Consider the following 18,043-nt stretch of genomic DNA (forward strand, 5'->3'; position numbering starts at 1 on the left):
ACTTTCTATGTCACATAGTGAGTTCCTTTGGGACTCCTATGAAACAGACTATGCAAGACCCTTAATGATCTTATCTTTTTCTAAGATCAACTTCCTAAAACTTGTGGACATTGACAATAATGACATTGGATATCCAGTAAAGCTCTCTCTTTCCAATGGCAAGGGATCGGCCATAGTCAACTCGGTTGACCAAATGGTAAAGAGAGAGGCTAAGTCTGAGATAGTCCCATTATCAAGGGTCCATAGGTAACTATTGCCAAAGGAAGGGGCATTGGTTGCGAAGCTGCCAAATTTACCTAAGGTTGTTAAAGTCAATAAGTTTGGCTCTACTTCAGGTAAAGTCCATTTTCTAACTCTATTAAGTGCATGTTGATTCTGATCGCGAAGATGGATTTCAATCGCATGGTTCGGTGATCAGAATTTTGGGCTATTACTTAAGAGTTATGATATTTATATTGCTTAGGAATAGATAACAACAAGGTTTTCATATGGATTGTAAGGATAAGTTTTCCGCAAAGTTTTAAAATAAAAGAAAAAGGTTTTGATTTTATTTATTTTAAGTATCCTTATAATGGCATTTGTGAAAAGTTGTTGCTTATAAGATTCCACTAATAGCAATATTGGAAAGTGAATTTGATTCTTTCATTTGTGGTGGTGTCTAAATTTACCAAATAAGGAAAGATTCTCATCACCCAAGTTTCAGTTGGATAGAAACTTGGAATCATGCAAGTTGTATAGCATGATGAATGCGAACTTTCAAGCATTGAAAAAAAATTAAGACTAACTACTTGTTCACATGGATGTGGAGTCAAGTGAAGGACTAAGGGATCGAGTACACATTCTTGTGCACTGGTCAAGTCCACCACAAAAGATCGATAAGACTATTCGTCATGGTTTACTAAAGCTCAGTAAATATGATTATACTTACAAGATTAAGTGTAACTCTGAGACATTGGAAAAGGTTCCAATGTATGGCAGAGCAAATAAGAAGAATCAAATTAGGCAGAAGGATAAAAGTTTCTCAAATATGAAAAGATGGGAGAGTACTTTAGTATCAGTTTTGTGATCATCTTAATGATTAAGAAACCATAGCACAATTAGTTCTCTAAGGAAATCTTAGTGCATTCTTATGACTAAGACGAGGAATCTTGAATTGTTGAAATGGTTAAATCAAGAAGATGAGTCATACTTCGTTCCAATACAAGTCTTAGAGTCATACTCCAATATTGTAATTTGAGTGACAAGTCTTAAAGAAGGTTTAAAACACTTGTCAAATGTAAGAGTAAAAGTTTCCTACTCTTGTACATTTGAAATTGGTAAGTTGTGATGTTTTGGATAAAACAAAGATCAACTAAGGCCAATTATGTGAAGTGTTTGTCTTTATTAGAATCCGCACTATCTCTTGGATGTTTAACAAGGGAGTATTATAGGTCAAGAGGACAGTAGGAGTCTTAAAGGTCTTGAAAGTCTTAAGAACTAATCAAGAATAAAACCTGAAGTTCTTCACTAGCACACGACTTGAGGTTTATAACCTATCATGTTGACATATTCTATGCCCATTCCAGTTAAAGTTGGCTTTGCATATGAGTTTTTAGAGTTCTCAATTGGTTGCACAACAACTTGGAAGCAATGGCAGGCCCTTGAGCTGCCAGGTGGCAAGAAATTAAGATTGAGTTCAATCCATATGAGTTTGGATTTGTCATTATCCTTGTCTTGTGATTATGGTTTTGACAAATTCATATGGGTAGGAACTCATACACCATAAAAGTCTAAGTGTCATAAGGTTTCTCTCCGATTCATGAAAATGATGGTGAGGAAACACTTTCACTAAGTAGATTTTAGCTAGATAGCAATTGTGATATTTGCATTCTCAAAGTCGTTGGTGGAGCGTGTGTGGTTAACCGGCACACTAACCTGGACTTGTGAGAAGTGGCAAAAAGGTCTAAGCATTATGATTACGACATCCCTCTTCATAATTGTTTAGACACACCTATGAGCTATCTAAGGGAAGGTGTATGATTTTGATAAAGTTTTATCAAAACAATCTAGTATTAGAAATCTGAACTTTGGTAAGAAAGTCAGCTGATTTCTGAGTACATGTCAAAGCTAGTGGGAGCATTAGTGTCATGCTAATAATCATCATGTTAGTGGGAGCATGATAATTATGATAAGTATTGCAAGTTAGCAATGTTAATTATAGAAAACAAAAGTTTCAATTGGGAAAGAGTTGTTTTGCTATAAATAAGGGAGAGGAAATTATACTTCATCTCAAATCTAAAAGCTTAGATTGAGGTTTTAATCGTATTTAGTCAAGGATATATATATATATATATATATATATATATATATATATATATATATATATATATATATATATATATATATATGAATTTCATGTTGGAATGGCTTAACATAAGAAAATTCTGTATATGAGTCCATTATTTGCGTTCTAAAATTCAATTATGATTACGACATCCCTTTTCATAATCTGAATTATGAGAACTTGGCAAATAGAAATGGAAATGTTATAGCAAAAGACTTGTTTAGTCTTTATGTGAGACATCATGAATCATGTCCCATATGCTTCGGATATAGGATCGATTACATGTGCTATATTCATCCTTTCTAAAATTTTCCAAATGCCTAGGGCACTAAGAAGGGAAAAGGTCTAGAATTGGATATGACTAAAAGGATTAATCAGTTGTCGAGGACAATCTAAGGTTTACCAAAGATTGGGTGCTCAAGGACATTTGGAAGTATAGTGATAATTTTGGAAGGACCATATTGACATAATCTGTAAGGAGGCAACTCTTGTTCAGAACTGATAGTCAAAATGAATCTGGAAATGTTTCAAAGTTAGAATTTTCAATCTATGTAAGATTAAGGAAACTTAATGCAAGAAGGATGTTTCCAAAGAGTTGATCTCCTTTGGAATACTTTGTAATGTTTGTTGTCAACTCCTTGTGAATTTGTGCATAATCATTACAAGAGGATCAATGCATATAAGTTTAGAATCTAACAGATTTCAGTAACTCGAATGAATTTGGAATTTTTGCCACTACTAGAAAAATAGCCTTTTACGAAGCTCATTGCGCATCGTAAAAGGCTTAGACGACGTGCAAATGCGCGTGAAGGAAGGCCCTGTCATAAAGAGAGACGACGCGCATTTATGACGCTCATTTACGACATGCAATTATACGCGCGTTTTCGACACGCAATGCGTATCAAGGAAGACCCTGTCATAAAGGAAGACGACACGCATTCGCGTGTCATAACCTTACGACGCACGTGTTAATGACACGCAATGCGTATCAAGAAAGCCCCTGTCAAGAAAGGCCATGTCATAAATGAATATGACACACATTTTTGCGTATCATAATTTTAAATGTTTAAAAAAATATATTATTTATATATTTACTTATTTTCAAATTAAATTTGTATTTAATGTTTCATAATAGAAAATAAAATATCATATACAAAAAATAGAATCCATTGCATAAATCTAATGTCATACAATTCTATTTCTTACAATATATAAATTTGCATCTAATCTACTATCTACATCAAATTCCAACTAAGTAAAGTTGCATATTTCGTTTCATAATTCTTTAAGACTAATGCTCCAAACAGTTGATTATATGGATAAGCAGTTGTACATTGGCCCATCTCACTCAATAATGACTTAGCCAAATTCAACTCCAAGTCTTTATTACATTTTGCTGATAATGCTGCAAGATTTAAATCAAGTGGCTTCATTTTGCTGATTTTGTTCTTCAAGTATCTGTCATCGGTTAGAAATTTAGAATACAATTTCATATGTAGAGACTTCTAGTCTGATGTACATTTAAGTTTTTATATTTGTAATATGGATTGTTATGAACGTAATTTAGTCCATCAAATAAGTAAGATAAACATACTTGACATAAAAGTCAATGATAGTGTCATTGAAAAATGTGTCTGGTAGCAGCAAATCAACGTCTCTCTTACTAATGGAAACAACATCAACATCCTATTTTGGATATATAAATTCTTCAAAAGGCTGGTCAAAGCTGCAAGCATCCAATGAAATATAAAATCCAAGAATCGGATAAGGGCAAAACAGTCATATTTATTAATTTAACAAAAGGGTTGTTAAAGTTAACACAAGGATCAAAATTGATATGAAACTTTGCAAAAAGAAATCTTTTTGCACTTACTTGGGAAAATACTTTGTAAAAGGCTTCAGCTTCATCATAAGGTTGTTGTAGGAGATCATACACCAGTCTCTGAATAACCACCCTTTTCAAGGATGCATCAGCAGGTGGAAACCAATCCGTATTTAGCTGAGTCACATATTCACAAACAACAGCTCGCTTATATTATTAATTTTTACATAAATGGTCCATGTCCTTACAAAGTGGACACTTTTTGTGATTTTAAATGGATTAAAATTAATCGGGGCTTGCTCCAAGAAAAGTTCTACATAATGGAGCAAGAATAAACCACAGTCGAATGAATTCGGCTGCTGTGGTAACTGCAAAAACAACACAAAATTCAGATTTTAGAATTTAATACGAATTCACAATTTTGCCCTCGTATATTTTTCCTTTCCATTTCTCAAATAATTTTGAAACATTATTTATCCAGATGATACCTCAAGTGAAATAAAGCGTAGATTATCGAATCTTGATGATATATCTTCAGATGCCTCCTGCTGCCTCCCTTTCCACTCTTCTTTCAGATAGCTAGAATGGCATATTTAAAGGTTTATAATTTAAAAATAAAATAAAATGTTTATATAATAAAAAAATGTTACCTTTTCATAAGACCTTTCAAGCCAGTATGACTACCTCTGATAGGATCCATATGCAGAACACATGGCACTTTAATCAACTCAGTTACATCTTCTTCATCTACAAACCAGATTATAATATTAGAAAAAAGGGATAACCATGCCTCATAAAATACTTGAAGATGTTAAAGAGAAATGACAGATATACCCTTGTATTTCGCAACTTCCCCAAGATGACACATCACAATAAGACTCCAATGATAGCTGTCAAACAACAGAAATAATTGTCAACTGTTCAAATGAAATGTCTAGAAAGCAAACTGTTTTCCAACTTACTTGTAATTTACAGGAATAAAGACAAAGTCTTTCTCAAAAAGATTAACTTTTTGTGTCCACTTTCTTACGCGTTGAAAAGCTTTTTTCCCTTCAAGGGCATCTAGAGGTTCTTTTTCTGGGTCACCTAGCTTCCGGAAGAAAAAACTATTGAAAAAATGAAACCTCTGTCTCTCTTCAGGCCTGATTTTGTTCTTCAAGTATCTGTCATCAGTTAGAAAGTTAGAATAAAATTTCATATGTAATGACTTCTAGTCTGATGTACATTTAAGTTTTTATATTTGTAAAATGGCTTGTTATGAAAGTAATTCATTCCATCAAATAAGTAAGATAAACATACTTGACATAAAAGTCAATGATAGTGTCATTGAAAAATGTGTCTGGTAGCAGCAAATCAACGTCTCTTTTACTAATGGAAACAACATCAACATCCCTTTTTGGATATATAACTTCTTCAAAAGGCTGGTCAAAGCTGCAAGCATCCAATGAAATATAAAATCCAAGAATCGGATAAGGGCAAAACAGTCATATTTATTAATTTAACAAAAGGGTTGTTAAAGTTAACACAAGTATCAAAATTCATATGAAACTTTGCCAAAAGAAATCTTTTTGCACTTACTTGGGAAAATACTTTGTAAAAGGTGCTTTGATTTGTCCAAGAACAGTGTCCCTGCAACAATAATCCCATATGAATATACCAAGTTACTTAATTAAGATTCAAATAAATGACTGATTTAATGAAATAAAGATCAAGATTGATGATAATTCAAAGGATAAAAACTGAAAATTCAAAGATGTTGCCAAAAAAACTCACTCTAACTCAAGCATACTGCTCCATAAAGTTTTGTATGCAACATTTAAAGTTGTGATTGCTTCTTGTTTCCCAAACCAGTTAGTCCCCATGATTGCAAACTTCAATTCAGCACCTGAATTACATAAAATAGATGTATAATTATTCTTTAATTGAAAAATGGACAGGTAAAACAATATGAGAACATTTTCACAAAAAAAGATAATGATTATCTAACCTGAAGTGCATTCAACATTTTCAGATTGTACTGTATCTTCAGTAAGTACATGAATGGTCACCATTGCCATCTCAACCATCATAAAATTCAAGGTACAATAATTCCAAACCCTAAAGAATAAGGAGATACATAATGTTAAAAGCTCATTGTAGGCTTACCAGCTCATACCAATGAGATTTGATATGAACTAAATCCTGAACATCCCACTGTAATTTCAAGATGTTGTCATCTCCATCTAGAATTGAACCTGGACCCTCTATTTTGATGCAACTGCTGGTGAAAGTTAAAACACAATCTGTACAATAACTATCACCATACACCATATGATCAGGATAGAAGATGACTGCTAAATCTTCGGTGTCCTGTAATCATTAAAAAAGAATACTAAAAGTGCAAGAGAATCCACAATTGAAACATCAGTCAATAGAGTGCTCACCATTTCCAACTCATCTGTGCAATGATCTGAAGGTGATCCAAAGAAAACACCTGACAGAGAAGAATTTTAACAATTCAATGAATAAATCAAGGTTCATTAAACCAGTAACATATGGACCCAAAAGATTGTCATGGTTGAAGATACTTAATGAACAAGAAAGCTAACTACTGCCAACTCACTTACAACTTAGAAGAAGAAATCAATACTCAGGAAGGAACAGATAACAAAAGTTACTCGAAGAATTGATTAAACACTCAAATCAACAAAGCTAAACCCCTAATGATTTGCTAGAGATTCACCCAAAGGTTCCAAGACCAGAACTAGAACTTGACAAAATATAACACTCCTTCCATCTACTACTCCTTTATATGTATTTTAAAGAAAATACCTAAAATGCCCCTCCATTAATAAGATGTTATTTATTTTCCCGTACTACCCTTTTCTATAATTGGATGTGTAGCAGTAATTAGCACATTTATCTATCCAATGTCTGGCCCAATCAGACTTTAGACATCTATTTAGTGCTTATTGAAAAAAAAATATGCCTTAGGGTGAATATTAAGGGTTCTGGATATGAGGAAGAATTCTAAGGTTACTTATATACAAGGGAAGTAGGTTGTTGTTCAAATCAAAGTTACAACAATTGAGAAACAATATCAACTTGTTGTTCAAATCAAAGTGATTATTGGCAGGATACAAGTCCTTACAACTGGATTCTTAGTTCCAAATCCCAATTACACAAGAACAAAGGTATCAAATTCATCAGAAAGCTAAAAATTGGGTATCGTATCTTAGTGAATGGAAAACAGAATGCGCAGACAGACAGCTGAAAAACCCTAATCGCACTAAGTAGCTTGATTCTGTAACTAATCGCATCGATAGTGTTTATACTAAGATGATACTCGATAACAAATTAAACCCTAGCTTTCCTCCATTACAGAAAAAAATCAACAACAAAACTAAAACTGGATGTAAGCTCATGATGTAGCGAAGCGTACCTTTAGTACTTGAAGATTTATGCGATTTGTGCTTCATATCAGAGTCTCTCTCTTTCTTATCACTCTTTGTTTCTGAACTTCTACGCCTTTTGTTCTTCCCTTCGTCTACATAACACGAGTATCCTCATCAATTCGTATTGAAAATTGTATAAACAGAGAAATATTGGTAACGAAGAGAAAGAACAAAAACCTTCCGACGAGGACTCAGCCGGAGACCCCTTCTTTTTCGACTTACGATCGCTACCCATGTCGTTCTTGTCCAAAATCGAACAGTTTTGAAGTGTTCTTTTGTCAGGGCTTGAACTCCAGCACCTGCATGAATTATGGCATGCGATTGAAAACCAGGCTCGACGACCCGCTGACCTCTGCCCATGGAATGGAAGGGGTGAGAGAAAAAGAAATTGGGACCAAAAAAGAAAACAAAATTTTGACTTATTCATCCTCATTTATTATCATATTGATGGGAGGAGAGGATTTCAATTACAGAAATCTAAACATGGAATAGCATATACCTAATTAGAATCAGCCCCTCGACAAAAAGAAAAAAAGGCGATGAGGGCATTAGATGGAGTGTCGACATGGGTAAATGTTGATTCAAACCCTAGAAATCGCTCACAAGGGGTCGGAAATGGGAGGGGAAATGATTCTCAATGTAAGATGGAGGACTAAAATATGTTCGATTGCTTCGATTTAGGCGTGAGATGCTGTAATTTCCCATGTGTTCGTGTTCAACTCCACTGCCCTGGGCTAAAAAAATTAATATATGATTAATTTTGGTCCAATTAAACTATAGCAACCAAAGCAAGAAGATATGGTATCTATGATTAGGGTTTGTAGAGAGAAGGGAAGAAGAGAATGAAGGGAGATCTTGAAGCGGGGTATTTAAAAAATTTAGAATTTTAAGAGGATTTGATTTCCCCCTTGAACGCGCGTTTTGAGTGAAAAATTATAAAGCGACACTCACAGTGGACGCACACTTTAAATAAGCGCCCTCCGTGTTTGTATTTTTTTGTGGGACAATAATTTAGGGCACGCAAAAAATGCGCATCCTACATTCTTCAAATTTCTAAAGATCTGACATTATTTGTAGGGCACGCCCTTTTGCGTATCATTAATCAGTGCGTGTCGTAAAAAGCGCGTCATTAAAGGTCTGTTTTCTAGTAGTGTGCATTTGCAGTAAGGATTTGGGACTGTGAAAAGAGGATCATTGGAGTTATGTTCAATTGATCTATTTCACAAAGTAATGATCATAGACAAACATAGTATGCATACTTGGTGTATGACATGACTAGTGTTTAGAAAACCTAGTGTACATGCTTGGAGCATGGGACAACTATTGTTTTAAATTCAAGAATAAAGTTGATAGCTGAAACAGTATACAACGAATAATGTGTAATCATATGGTGATAAATAATAGGTGTTTTATTTATGTTCATAGGTTTTGATACCATATTGGATTCAATTATTATTGTGTTTCATTTTGCATGTTTTGACTTCCAGAATAAACTAGGTTATTCTTCCGGAATGACTAAGTTATTCAAACCATCCACAGTTGGTCATATGTTGGAAGTAGATATGAATCAAGACTATCATGGGTTGGCTTGTAGAGGCCTAAGATGTTGGACAAAGGGCTACAACACTCATGAGTGCTCATAAGTTCTGAGTATTGGATTCAACCCGCGCTCATTGGAATCACTTCATGGATTTTATCACGAGTGATCATGAGACGATAATATCTTATATTATTCAAACCTATAGATATGAGTTGTTACTATGACTTGGTTGTACATTGATTGCACGAAAACGCATTCGGTAACTCGGTGTTATAAAACGTGCCTTTGTGTATGATTCAACAAGTAGTAGAACAAGCCATATGAGTCGAAGTTTATCCATTCCTTTTACCTTAGGGATAAAAGCGATATTTGTGGGCCCCTCGATGATTTGATGATGGCAAATGGAAGTGCTCGGCCGAGCCAGGACTGATTTGATTTGTTCAATTTGTCAGTCGTCATAAATCGGAAATCGGGAAACAACAAATGGACAGAGAGAATGATTATAATCCATGTCTCAGTCCATATGATATCTAGAATGGAGGAATATATGATCCCTTTATCTAATGGACAAGTCATCGACAAAGGTCAGAGTTCATCTACAAGGTCAGAGTTCGACAGAAGCTTTTGAGAGCTACGATTGCCAGTCAGTTCTTGAAGTAATACGCAATAATAGTTTTAGACTTATCCAAGTGGGAGACTGTTGGATTAATGTCTAAGTCCATAACTATAATTGGTAAGACTTGACCTGACCCGGCATGGTCCATTTGGGTTGCATGACATCATGCATTTGGATAGACTAAAATGAAAGAAATAACACTTAAGGTTTGTTAATATATTATAAGTTCTAATATATTAATAAGGTTATTTAATTAGTATTGATCAAGAATTAATTTGGAATTAATTAAGTGATCAAAAGGAGACTAATTAAATATATGGGTTGATTGTGTAAATCATTCATTCTTATATATGTGGGCTTGTGATCCAAGATTCCTTATGTTGGACTAAGTCCATGGGGTGACCCATGGATGCTCCATGGAGGTTAAAATCCATGGAGCATAAGGAATGAGTAAAGTCATGAGTTACATGGTGTAACCCTAATAGCCACCATATAAAAGAATCCCATGGCTCGAGAAATCGTGCACTATGTCTGAGTGTGAGGGCTAGACGATTTCAAGGAGTGTTCAAGTTTCTCTCAAGTTATTCCAAGTGTATTTGGTGTTGTGTGAAGCATTTGAGGTGTCACGCTTGGGGTACTAGGCACTCAAGCTTCATGAAGACTTTCTACATCAAAGAGGTATGTATTCTATCTTGTTATATTCATTGTTTTGTATGCCAGATTAGTATAATACCTTGGAAGTTCATATTTGCATGTATAATAGAGAAAACATAGATCCAAGGTATTTAGGGTTGCATGTACACTTAGGAGTGTTAGAATGCTCAAAACCCAACAATAACACCAAGACAGGCACGTAATTCACAAGAAAAGTACCTATATAAAACACAATATAAGCATAAATAAATAATAATAATATCATGAACAAGGAGGTACATACCAGCAACGACGTCAGGTGCTACGCGGACCTCCTCCACGGTCAGCTGGAAGGCTCTCCCACGAGCTCTCGGAGCCTCGGCCTTTCCCAGCCGGCCATCAGTAACGCGCAAAGCAGCAAGAGTAGAAGCCTGGGCTGGTCCCTAAGTGAGATGAGCTGGCTGCGACTGCACTGGTCTCCTGTCTCTCCCTAACGACTCTCTCTCCTCTCTAGTCTGAATCTCCAACTCAATCTCCCTCCTCCTGGAATTGGTATGTAACTCAACTCAATATCCGTAGACACATGCTAAGGGCAGAACAACGCCCTCTCATGAAACATCCTCGTAATCTCTGTCACTGTTTCTGTCTTCTGCTTGAGAGACATAAAATCTTGGGCCAATCGTTCCGTCTCCACTTGGGGAACGTACTCATCTCGAAATAACTGGGTGAACCTCTCCAAAGTCACTGCTGCATGGTCTGTAGGAGAATTATTAGTCGTCACAAACTTCCCCTAGTCCTTCGCTCCTAAGTGAAGCTGGTTCAACGCAAATCAAACATTCAGGTTCTCAAGGCATGAACAAGTATAGAAACATCCCTCGATATCATAAATCCATCTCATAGCAGAAATCGGGTCCTGGGTCCTGTCAAACTCCGGTGGTTTCGTGTCGCTGAACTCTGGGAACAACAGCGAATCACCCTCCCGTGGCCTCGCAGCTGCAAGGGTCGTGGCGGCTGCAGCAGCAGCAGCCTCTATGACAGCAGCATAACACTCGTCAAAAGTCTCAATCAATGTGGTCTTAATAGACCCGAACATCTCTGGAATGGCCTCCTTGAGAGCCGCGACCACCTCCTCGGCAATGATCCTACGGATCTCCTCTTCACTGGTACTCCCCTCTGGGGTTGCTACAGGTAATCACCATAGTCTCTCTGAAACACAACACAAAAATCATCAGGGACTAGCTAAAGCACACACACAATTACCCACTCCTACATGCTTCTTATTATCCTAAGGTTCTTACTTGGTTCGCATACAGATCTAGTGATTTCAGTAGTATGGGCCCAATACTACCTTCCACACCAATTCGTAGTTGTCCGAAGTCCTCCTCCCAGGATCCTAATTCACAATTACTCTATCCCTCATGGATATCTAACTACTCTCTCAACAGGCTTCTCAAAATGAACATCTAGGTATCCCTTATAGATTACTCGTTAACTCAAATCTATCTCTTAAAGATTTCCTGCCATGTACCCCAACTCAGCATACACACATAGCAAATAATTGATAATGTCAAACAATAACATCCTCCTAGGCTAAGGCATCATGAATCAGGAAACTCAAGCTCTAAATTCTTGAAATACCTTTCCTACCATCTAGCATGCAGCTCTAATATCTCAAAAGTATCTCATCTCACTATATAAACAAGTAAGGGTATTTTGGGAAATCACCGTTCGGGCTCTGGCTGATTGTACACACTGTTATGTCTTGTTTCCTTTTAAATTTTTTGCTTGTTTAGAAAATCATTTCTTTCAGAAATTTTTTCTCAAATCCTCAGTTTGAGTCCAGACATACCTGAGGGTACATCGGAATCCCTCAAACCAAGGCTCTGATACCAACTTATAACACTCTAATTTTTCAAATAAGTTTTTCATTTTTAATTCCACACAAAACACGGTTTAACATCTCTCATACTCAATTTATAAATGTTTCAAACACAAGACATGAAAATCGTTTGTCAAATATCCCAAAATCCTCAAAACACAAATCAACCAGTTGGCGTGTATAATCATGTCGGCGCCTTCTCGCGATCATGAGATGTACTTGAAACACATATCACACAACACTGTAAGCACGAAGCTTAGTGAATTCCCCAAAATACCACACACAAATAATTAGCCTCTCATGGCTATATCTCGATTAGGACCCTCCGGTCATGTGTCTCAGTGAAGACCCTCCGGTCTCACGGCTCAGGTTGGACCCTCCGGTCCTATATCTCTGTGAAGACCCTCCGGTCTCACGGCTCGGGTTAGACCCTTTTGTCCTATCTCAATAATGCACAGAATAATATACATCATAAACCACAAATACAAAATGTATACTATCACATATATCAGTATAAGCACATAAGACCCTCCGGTCAGTGACACAAATAAGACCCTCCGGTCGCACGTTAATTACCACTCAGGTAAGTATAGCGAGAAGACTCACCTCATAAGTAAAGCAAAGTATGTCTCGCACTCGGGCTGCCGGTCTAGACTCCGCCTATCATATATCGCAATCATCTCTAATTAATAATTGAGATTAATAGTCCCCAAATATTTAGGTTAATTCCTCTTCTAAATCTCAGAAGGGTAAAAGACCATTTTACCCCTTCATGGTCTCCAAAGTCCACAACTTGCCCAAACCCTAAAAGTCAACGGAAGTCAACACTCAAGTCGACAATCCATGTTGACTCTACTCGTCGAGTGCATTTATGCGATTCGTCAAGTTCCTTCTGTCCTCTGAAAACCAAGAAAGTGAGAGTCAACTCGTCGAGCTTGCACAGTGTCCAGAATATTAGGTAAAACCATAACCAACTCATCGAGTTAGCTAACCAACTCATCGAGTTCCTTCAGCCCTTTTCTCATTCAAACTCTTTTAAGCGAACCCAAGGCTCCAAACTATAGATCTAGTCTTCTAGGGCTGAAATACCACGTAAAGCTACAAGCTTTACGTCCATGCATGGCATCTAGGGGTTAATCTTTCCAAAACAAGGCTCAACAAGGGGCTTAAGGCTTGAAAGTTGGCAAAAGCTTGATAAAGCTTGAGTCATTAGGCCTAAGGGGCCTAATAGTGTCCAGATCCGAAGTCTTAGCTTCAAAGCATGCTCAAAACCAAAAATAACACAAAAAGAAGCTAGAAATGGCCATAAACTCTCCATGCTCAAAACCAAAAATAACGCAAAAAGAAGCTAGAAATGGCCATAAACTCTCTAATGGAGAGATATAACAATTAAGTGATCAAGGTAGTGACTTTTTACCTTCAAATGGTTGCTACAACTAAATGGATGACGGATCCATGGACTCCTTCTCGTTCCAAGCTCTTAGATCTTCGAGTTTCTCCAAGGAATGCACCAAACACACACACACACACACACTTAACCTTACACACTCTCAAAATGGAAGGTATCTCGATTAGGGTTTGCTATTGGTGATTACGTGATAAGGGAGGCGGGGTAGAGGACTTAAGGTCCTTTAAATAGGGTGCAAACCCTAAAAATTAGGGTTTTCACACTCAGCTCCAACTCGTCGAGTTGATTCTAAAGTTCACGCAACCTTCTCTGCCCCTACTCGACGAGTTAGGACCTCTAACCCGTCGAGTTGCCCTATTGATATGAATATAAAACAAATTAAATATATACATGGGATTCGGGATGTAACATTAAAGATTTATACAACATATACTATCAAGAATAACATTTTCCAAATAACAGATTTTATATGAAACATATTTTATTCTTTAAGAATTACTAATTACATTAATTCTTACAGAACAAGACTATAAACAACAGTTACATTCATTCTAAAATAAATATATGACTAATAATGGTTACAAATTACATTTATTCTTGAAGGATAAAACTAAAAATGATTAAAAAGGAAAAAAATAAAAAAAACACGAATCAATTTTGAAAGAATATTATTGCTAAAAATTACTTTATATATATTACTAGAATACATTATTGTTCTCCATATTTTCTTCATTTCCCATATCAATGACAGCTTCTTAAAAACCTAAATTAATAAAGAAAAACATAATCAACTTTCAAATATTAAAATTTTTTGTGCATTCAAATAGAATAAAACAATAAATTATGATAGAATGGAGACCAATAACAAGAATGGAGACCAATTCTATTCTGAAAGAATTGGTTATAGGATTCCATTATGTGGTGCATTTGGTAATTCACTACTCAAGTTGACTTGAAATTCAAGATTCTATTATAACAAAACTGGAATTCGAGATTCCATTATAGCAGAATGTTGTAAGGTGCATATGTACCCTGTTTTGCTTCGATATCGATGTTTCAATGATCTAAATATAAAGAATGATCGACATTAAGAGGCATTTATAAAAACTAACACGCTAACAAGAAAAAGGACCATGAAATTGACAAAGCAGGAACTTCTTCAACCATATTCGACATAAACCAACGAACCATAAATTACAATTTAGAATTCCCAAAGCATCTAAAGTTTATAATCTATTAGATTATTAATGACACAACGAAAGTTCCATAAAGACGACGATGTAGAGAGAAAAAAAGTCATATAAAAAGAATCAAGATACCAATACAAAAGGCTTAACCATTTAACCAATGTTTCGAGAATAAAGATACCAACACAAAAGGCACAAAAACTACATACCAATTGCAAGATAATGAAGCAAAAACCATCATCTAAGGTTTTTTAGTTTTTGGAGAGAAGCAAGAAGATACGTTGTGCGAGACAGAGAAGCTTCAATAGATAAGAGACACACGACAATCATAGGAATATTTCATGAAGATAGTAGGTATCGTTTTTAGGGTTTTCAAACTTTGAATCTACAACTAAGTGAAGAAGTTGACTCATATATGTGTATCTCTAGCAATTTGGCGTGATTATAGTGATTAATTCATCTTAATTGCTGATTTTATGGGATTGATAGTAAATACAATATAAGAAGTCGATTCTAAAGGACATGTTTGAGCGGGAAAACACAAAAGCGAGGGTGTAGAAAAGCTACACATGGCAGAAGACAATGCTTAAAAGAAGACATGTGGTTGGTGTAGAAGTCTTTTATTGAGAACAAAGATTTTATTACCATTTGTTGATGTTGATTCAAGTCTTTGATTAAGATTCTCTAGATCGTTCAATTTCTCATTCCAAAAATAATGGCTTCGCTTGTTTCTGACTTTTTAGGATGTCGATTCTAACGTCCCAAATTCAAAGTCAAAAGTCAATTATTGTAACTTTGAAACCTTAAATCGATATGCTTATCTTCGAATCTTGAAAAAAAAATTGAACTATAATTTGTAATCTTACTGACTAAAAGTCAAACTCTAAATTTGGTTTGTTAGTTGGACCGATTATTCATTGAACCTCCGTGTGCAATGATGTTTCCTATTGTTTGATTTTTTATTCTAAAATCCCACTAGAATTTGGATGTTTCTTTAAATTAACTTACTTGGAAGATAATATTAAAGATACTTGTTGACTTTATCATTTTGATCTAATTCATGTGTCTTTTTCTAGTTAGAGTGTTTGATATACCAATTTGACATTTAAATTTCAAAGTGTGAATAAAAATTAATTATTGATCAATCTAATGATTATTAGGTGTAGTTTTTAATTGTAAAGGTGTTTTCTACATTAACCTTGATAATGAATTTAATGATTCAAAATAACTTCTTGTACTTTACAAAAAGATGACTCCTCGACTTTGAAAGGGTTGTGAAGGAAGCTTTTAACCACATTTTTTTGTTTCCCATTATAGTTTCAAAATGACGTAAATACCATCAACATAAAAACAAAAAATGACCCCATGTGACGAGTAAATCGGTTAAACTCTTGCATGAGTGAGAAATAGAAACAAAGACTTCATTTTTATGACACGAGATCCTCAAAAACAACATAAAGTGACAAACTTGAACGCTGGAGTAGCTTTTACTCACAAGAACCAAACCATGGGACCAAAAGCAAGCAAATCTCAAAGTTTGTCTAAGCCATATAAGTATAGAACCATAAAGGTAAGAACTTTATACCTCTAGAAGCTAGCAAAGGTGATGAAGGCCCTGGATCTTCAAGCTTTAGCCATAACAATCCTCAAGGAAAAACTTCTACTCCTTCACTATTCACCAACAACACACAAAAAAGGCTCACACAAGCTAATCAAGGATTAGGGTTTCGAGACACTGGTTGGGGAGGATGGAGGTTTAATATGTGGAGACCTCAAGGGACTTATGGTCCTTAAATAGGGGCTCAACCCTAAAAAATAGGGTTTGTCATTGCATGAGTACGCCATGCGTACTCGATAAAGCCCGCATTCAGTTTTTCTTAGCTACGCCCGTCGTAGCTGCAATCTACGCCACGTGTAAGGACCGCAAATGTAATAAAATTAAAATACATGGGAACACGGGTGCTACATATACCCTACCTTATATACTTAAACACCCATATTAAATAAAAATTACTATAAATATTTGTTAGAGGATTACATGTAATTTACATGTAAATCACAAGTGAACTACATATGAATTACATGTAATTCACATGTAAATCACAAGTGAATCACATATCAATTACATGTGATTCATACGTAAATCATAAGTGAATCACATTTGATTAACATGTAAATCACAAGTGAATCTCATATGAATTACGTCTATATGCACACATGCATTTTGTGTGAGTGTTCTTTGTTAATTATTTTTTAAAATTTTATTGTGAATTTCACATTTTAATTTTAAAAGATACAATCACATGTGAGTATCACATTATATAATCACATATGAATCTTACATGATATTATATATATATATATATATATATATATATATATATATATATATATATACACACACACACACACATATATATGGGGGCATGGGGCTAGGTTAATGTGTTTTTTTTACATTTATTGTGTGCTAGAATGCACCAACAGAAATTTAGTAAAATTAAATAATTATTTAATTAAATAAAGATAGATATTAAACGATTTACATATACGTACATACATACATACATACATATATATATATATATATATATATATAATGATATCTATAATTAATTTTTGTTGGAAACTAATTAAATTCATCATTAATGTCAGTAATAGCATTCTTTCGCAATGAATTCGCATCTAGGTTTTTGTGTATGGGTTTGTTTTTTGTTTCATGACCCACTCACTTGAAATACAATAATGTTGTATGGAATATGAAGAACGATAGTGTATTATACTAGAATACACTCTGAAAGAATATTATTCTTGACATTAATGAAAAATTTAATTAGTGTCCATAAAAAAGAATTATAAGTATGGATATCATTTAATATACATATAACTTTTACTAAATTCTTATTGGTGCATTCTAGCACACAATAAACTACATCATATATATATATATATATATATATATATATATATATGATGTAGGTTCAAATGTTTCTCACATTTATTGTGTGCTAGAATGCACCAATAAGGACAATTCTGGACCAATGAATGAATAAAATTAATGGTCATGATTTGAGGGTCTATGATATTATAATGGGATAATATGTATCATATAATCACACAGATTACATCATAAGGGTATTTTGGTTTTTGGATAATTAACTATATTTAGAAAGGAAATTTTCAGATTTTAAAGGATCATTAATT

At 34.9% G+C, this 18,043-nt stretch overlaps 1 protein-coding gene across 1 annotated transcript; it reads right to left on the reverse strand.

Annotated features, from left to right (window-relative positions):
- Positions 1–3,742: 3,742 nt before the first annotated feature.
- Positions 3,743–7,814, reverse strand: LOC122197573 (probable ubiquitin-like-specific protease 2B). Its single transcript, XM_052771297.1, has 15 exons — positions 7,757–7,814; positions 7,567–7,671; positions 6,569–6,618; positions 6,291–6,494; positions 6,133–6,202; positions 5,919–6,030; positions 5,724–5,774; positions 5,445–5,576; positions 5,108–5,308; positions 4,980–5,035; positions 4,796–4,892; positions 4,634–4,724; positions 4,394–4,513; positions 4,197–4,322; positions 3,743–3,781 (listed from the first exon to the last, which is right to left on the reverse strand). The coding sequence occupies exons 1-15, from the start codon at positions 7,812–7,814 to the stop codon at positions 3,743–3,745; spliced, it is 1,512 nt and encodes a 503-aa protein (XP_052627257.1).
- Between the last annotated feature and the right edge of the window lie 10,229 nt (positions 7,815–18,043).

The sequence above is a fragment of the Lactuca sativa genome, chromosome 4 (assembly GCF_002870075.4).
Source record: "Lactuca sativa cultivar Salinas chromosome 4, Lsat_Salinas_v11, whole genome shotgun sequence".
Lineage (NCBI taxonomy): Eukaryota > Viridiplantae > Streptophyta > Magnoliopsida > Asterales > Asteraceae > Lactuca > Lactuca sativa.

What these genes read in the sequence shown, in the direction of transcription:
- LOC122197573 (XM_052771297.1), bottom strand. Translation starts at nt 7,814, where the DNA reads ATGGGTAGCGATCGTAAGTCGAAAAAGAAGGGGTCTCCGGCTGAGTCC. An exon ending in TAAATCTTCAAGTACTAAAG is followed by an intron (nt 6,619 to 7,566) that starts GTACGCTTCGCT and finishes CTTCTCTGTCAG; the next exon opens with GTGTTTTCTTTGGATCACCT. An exon ending in AAATGTTGAATGCACTTCAG is followed by an intron (nt 6,031 to 6,132) that starts GTTAGATAATCA and finishes TATGTAATTCAG; the next exon opens with GTGCTGAATTGAAGTTTGCA.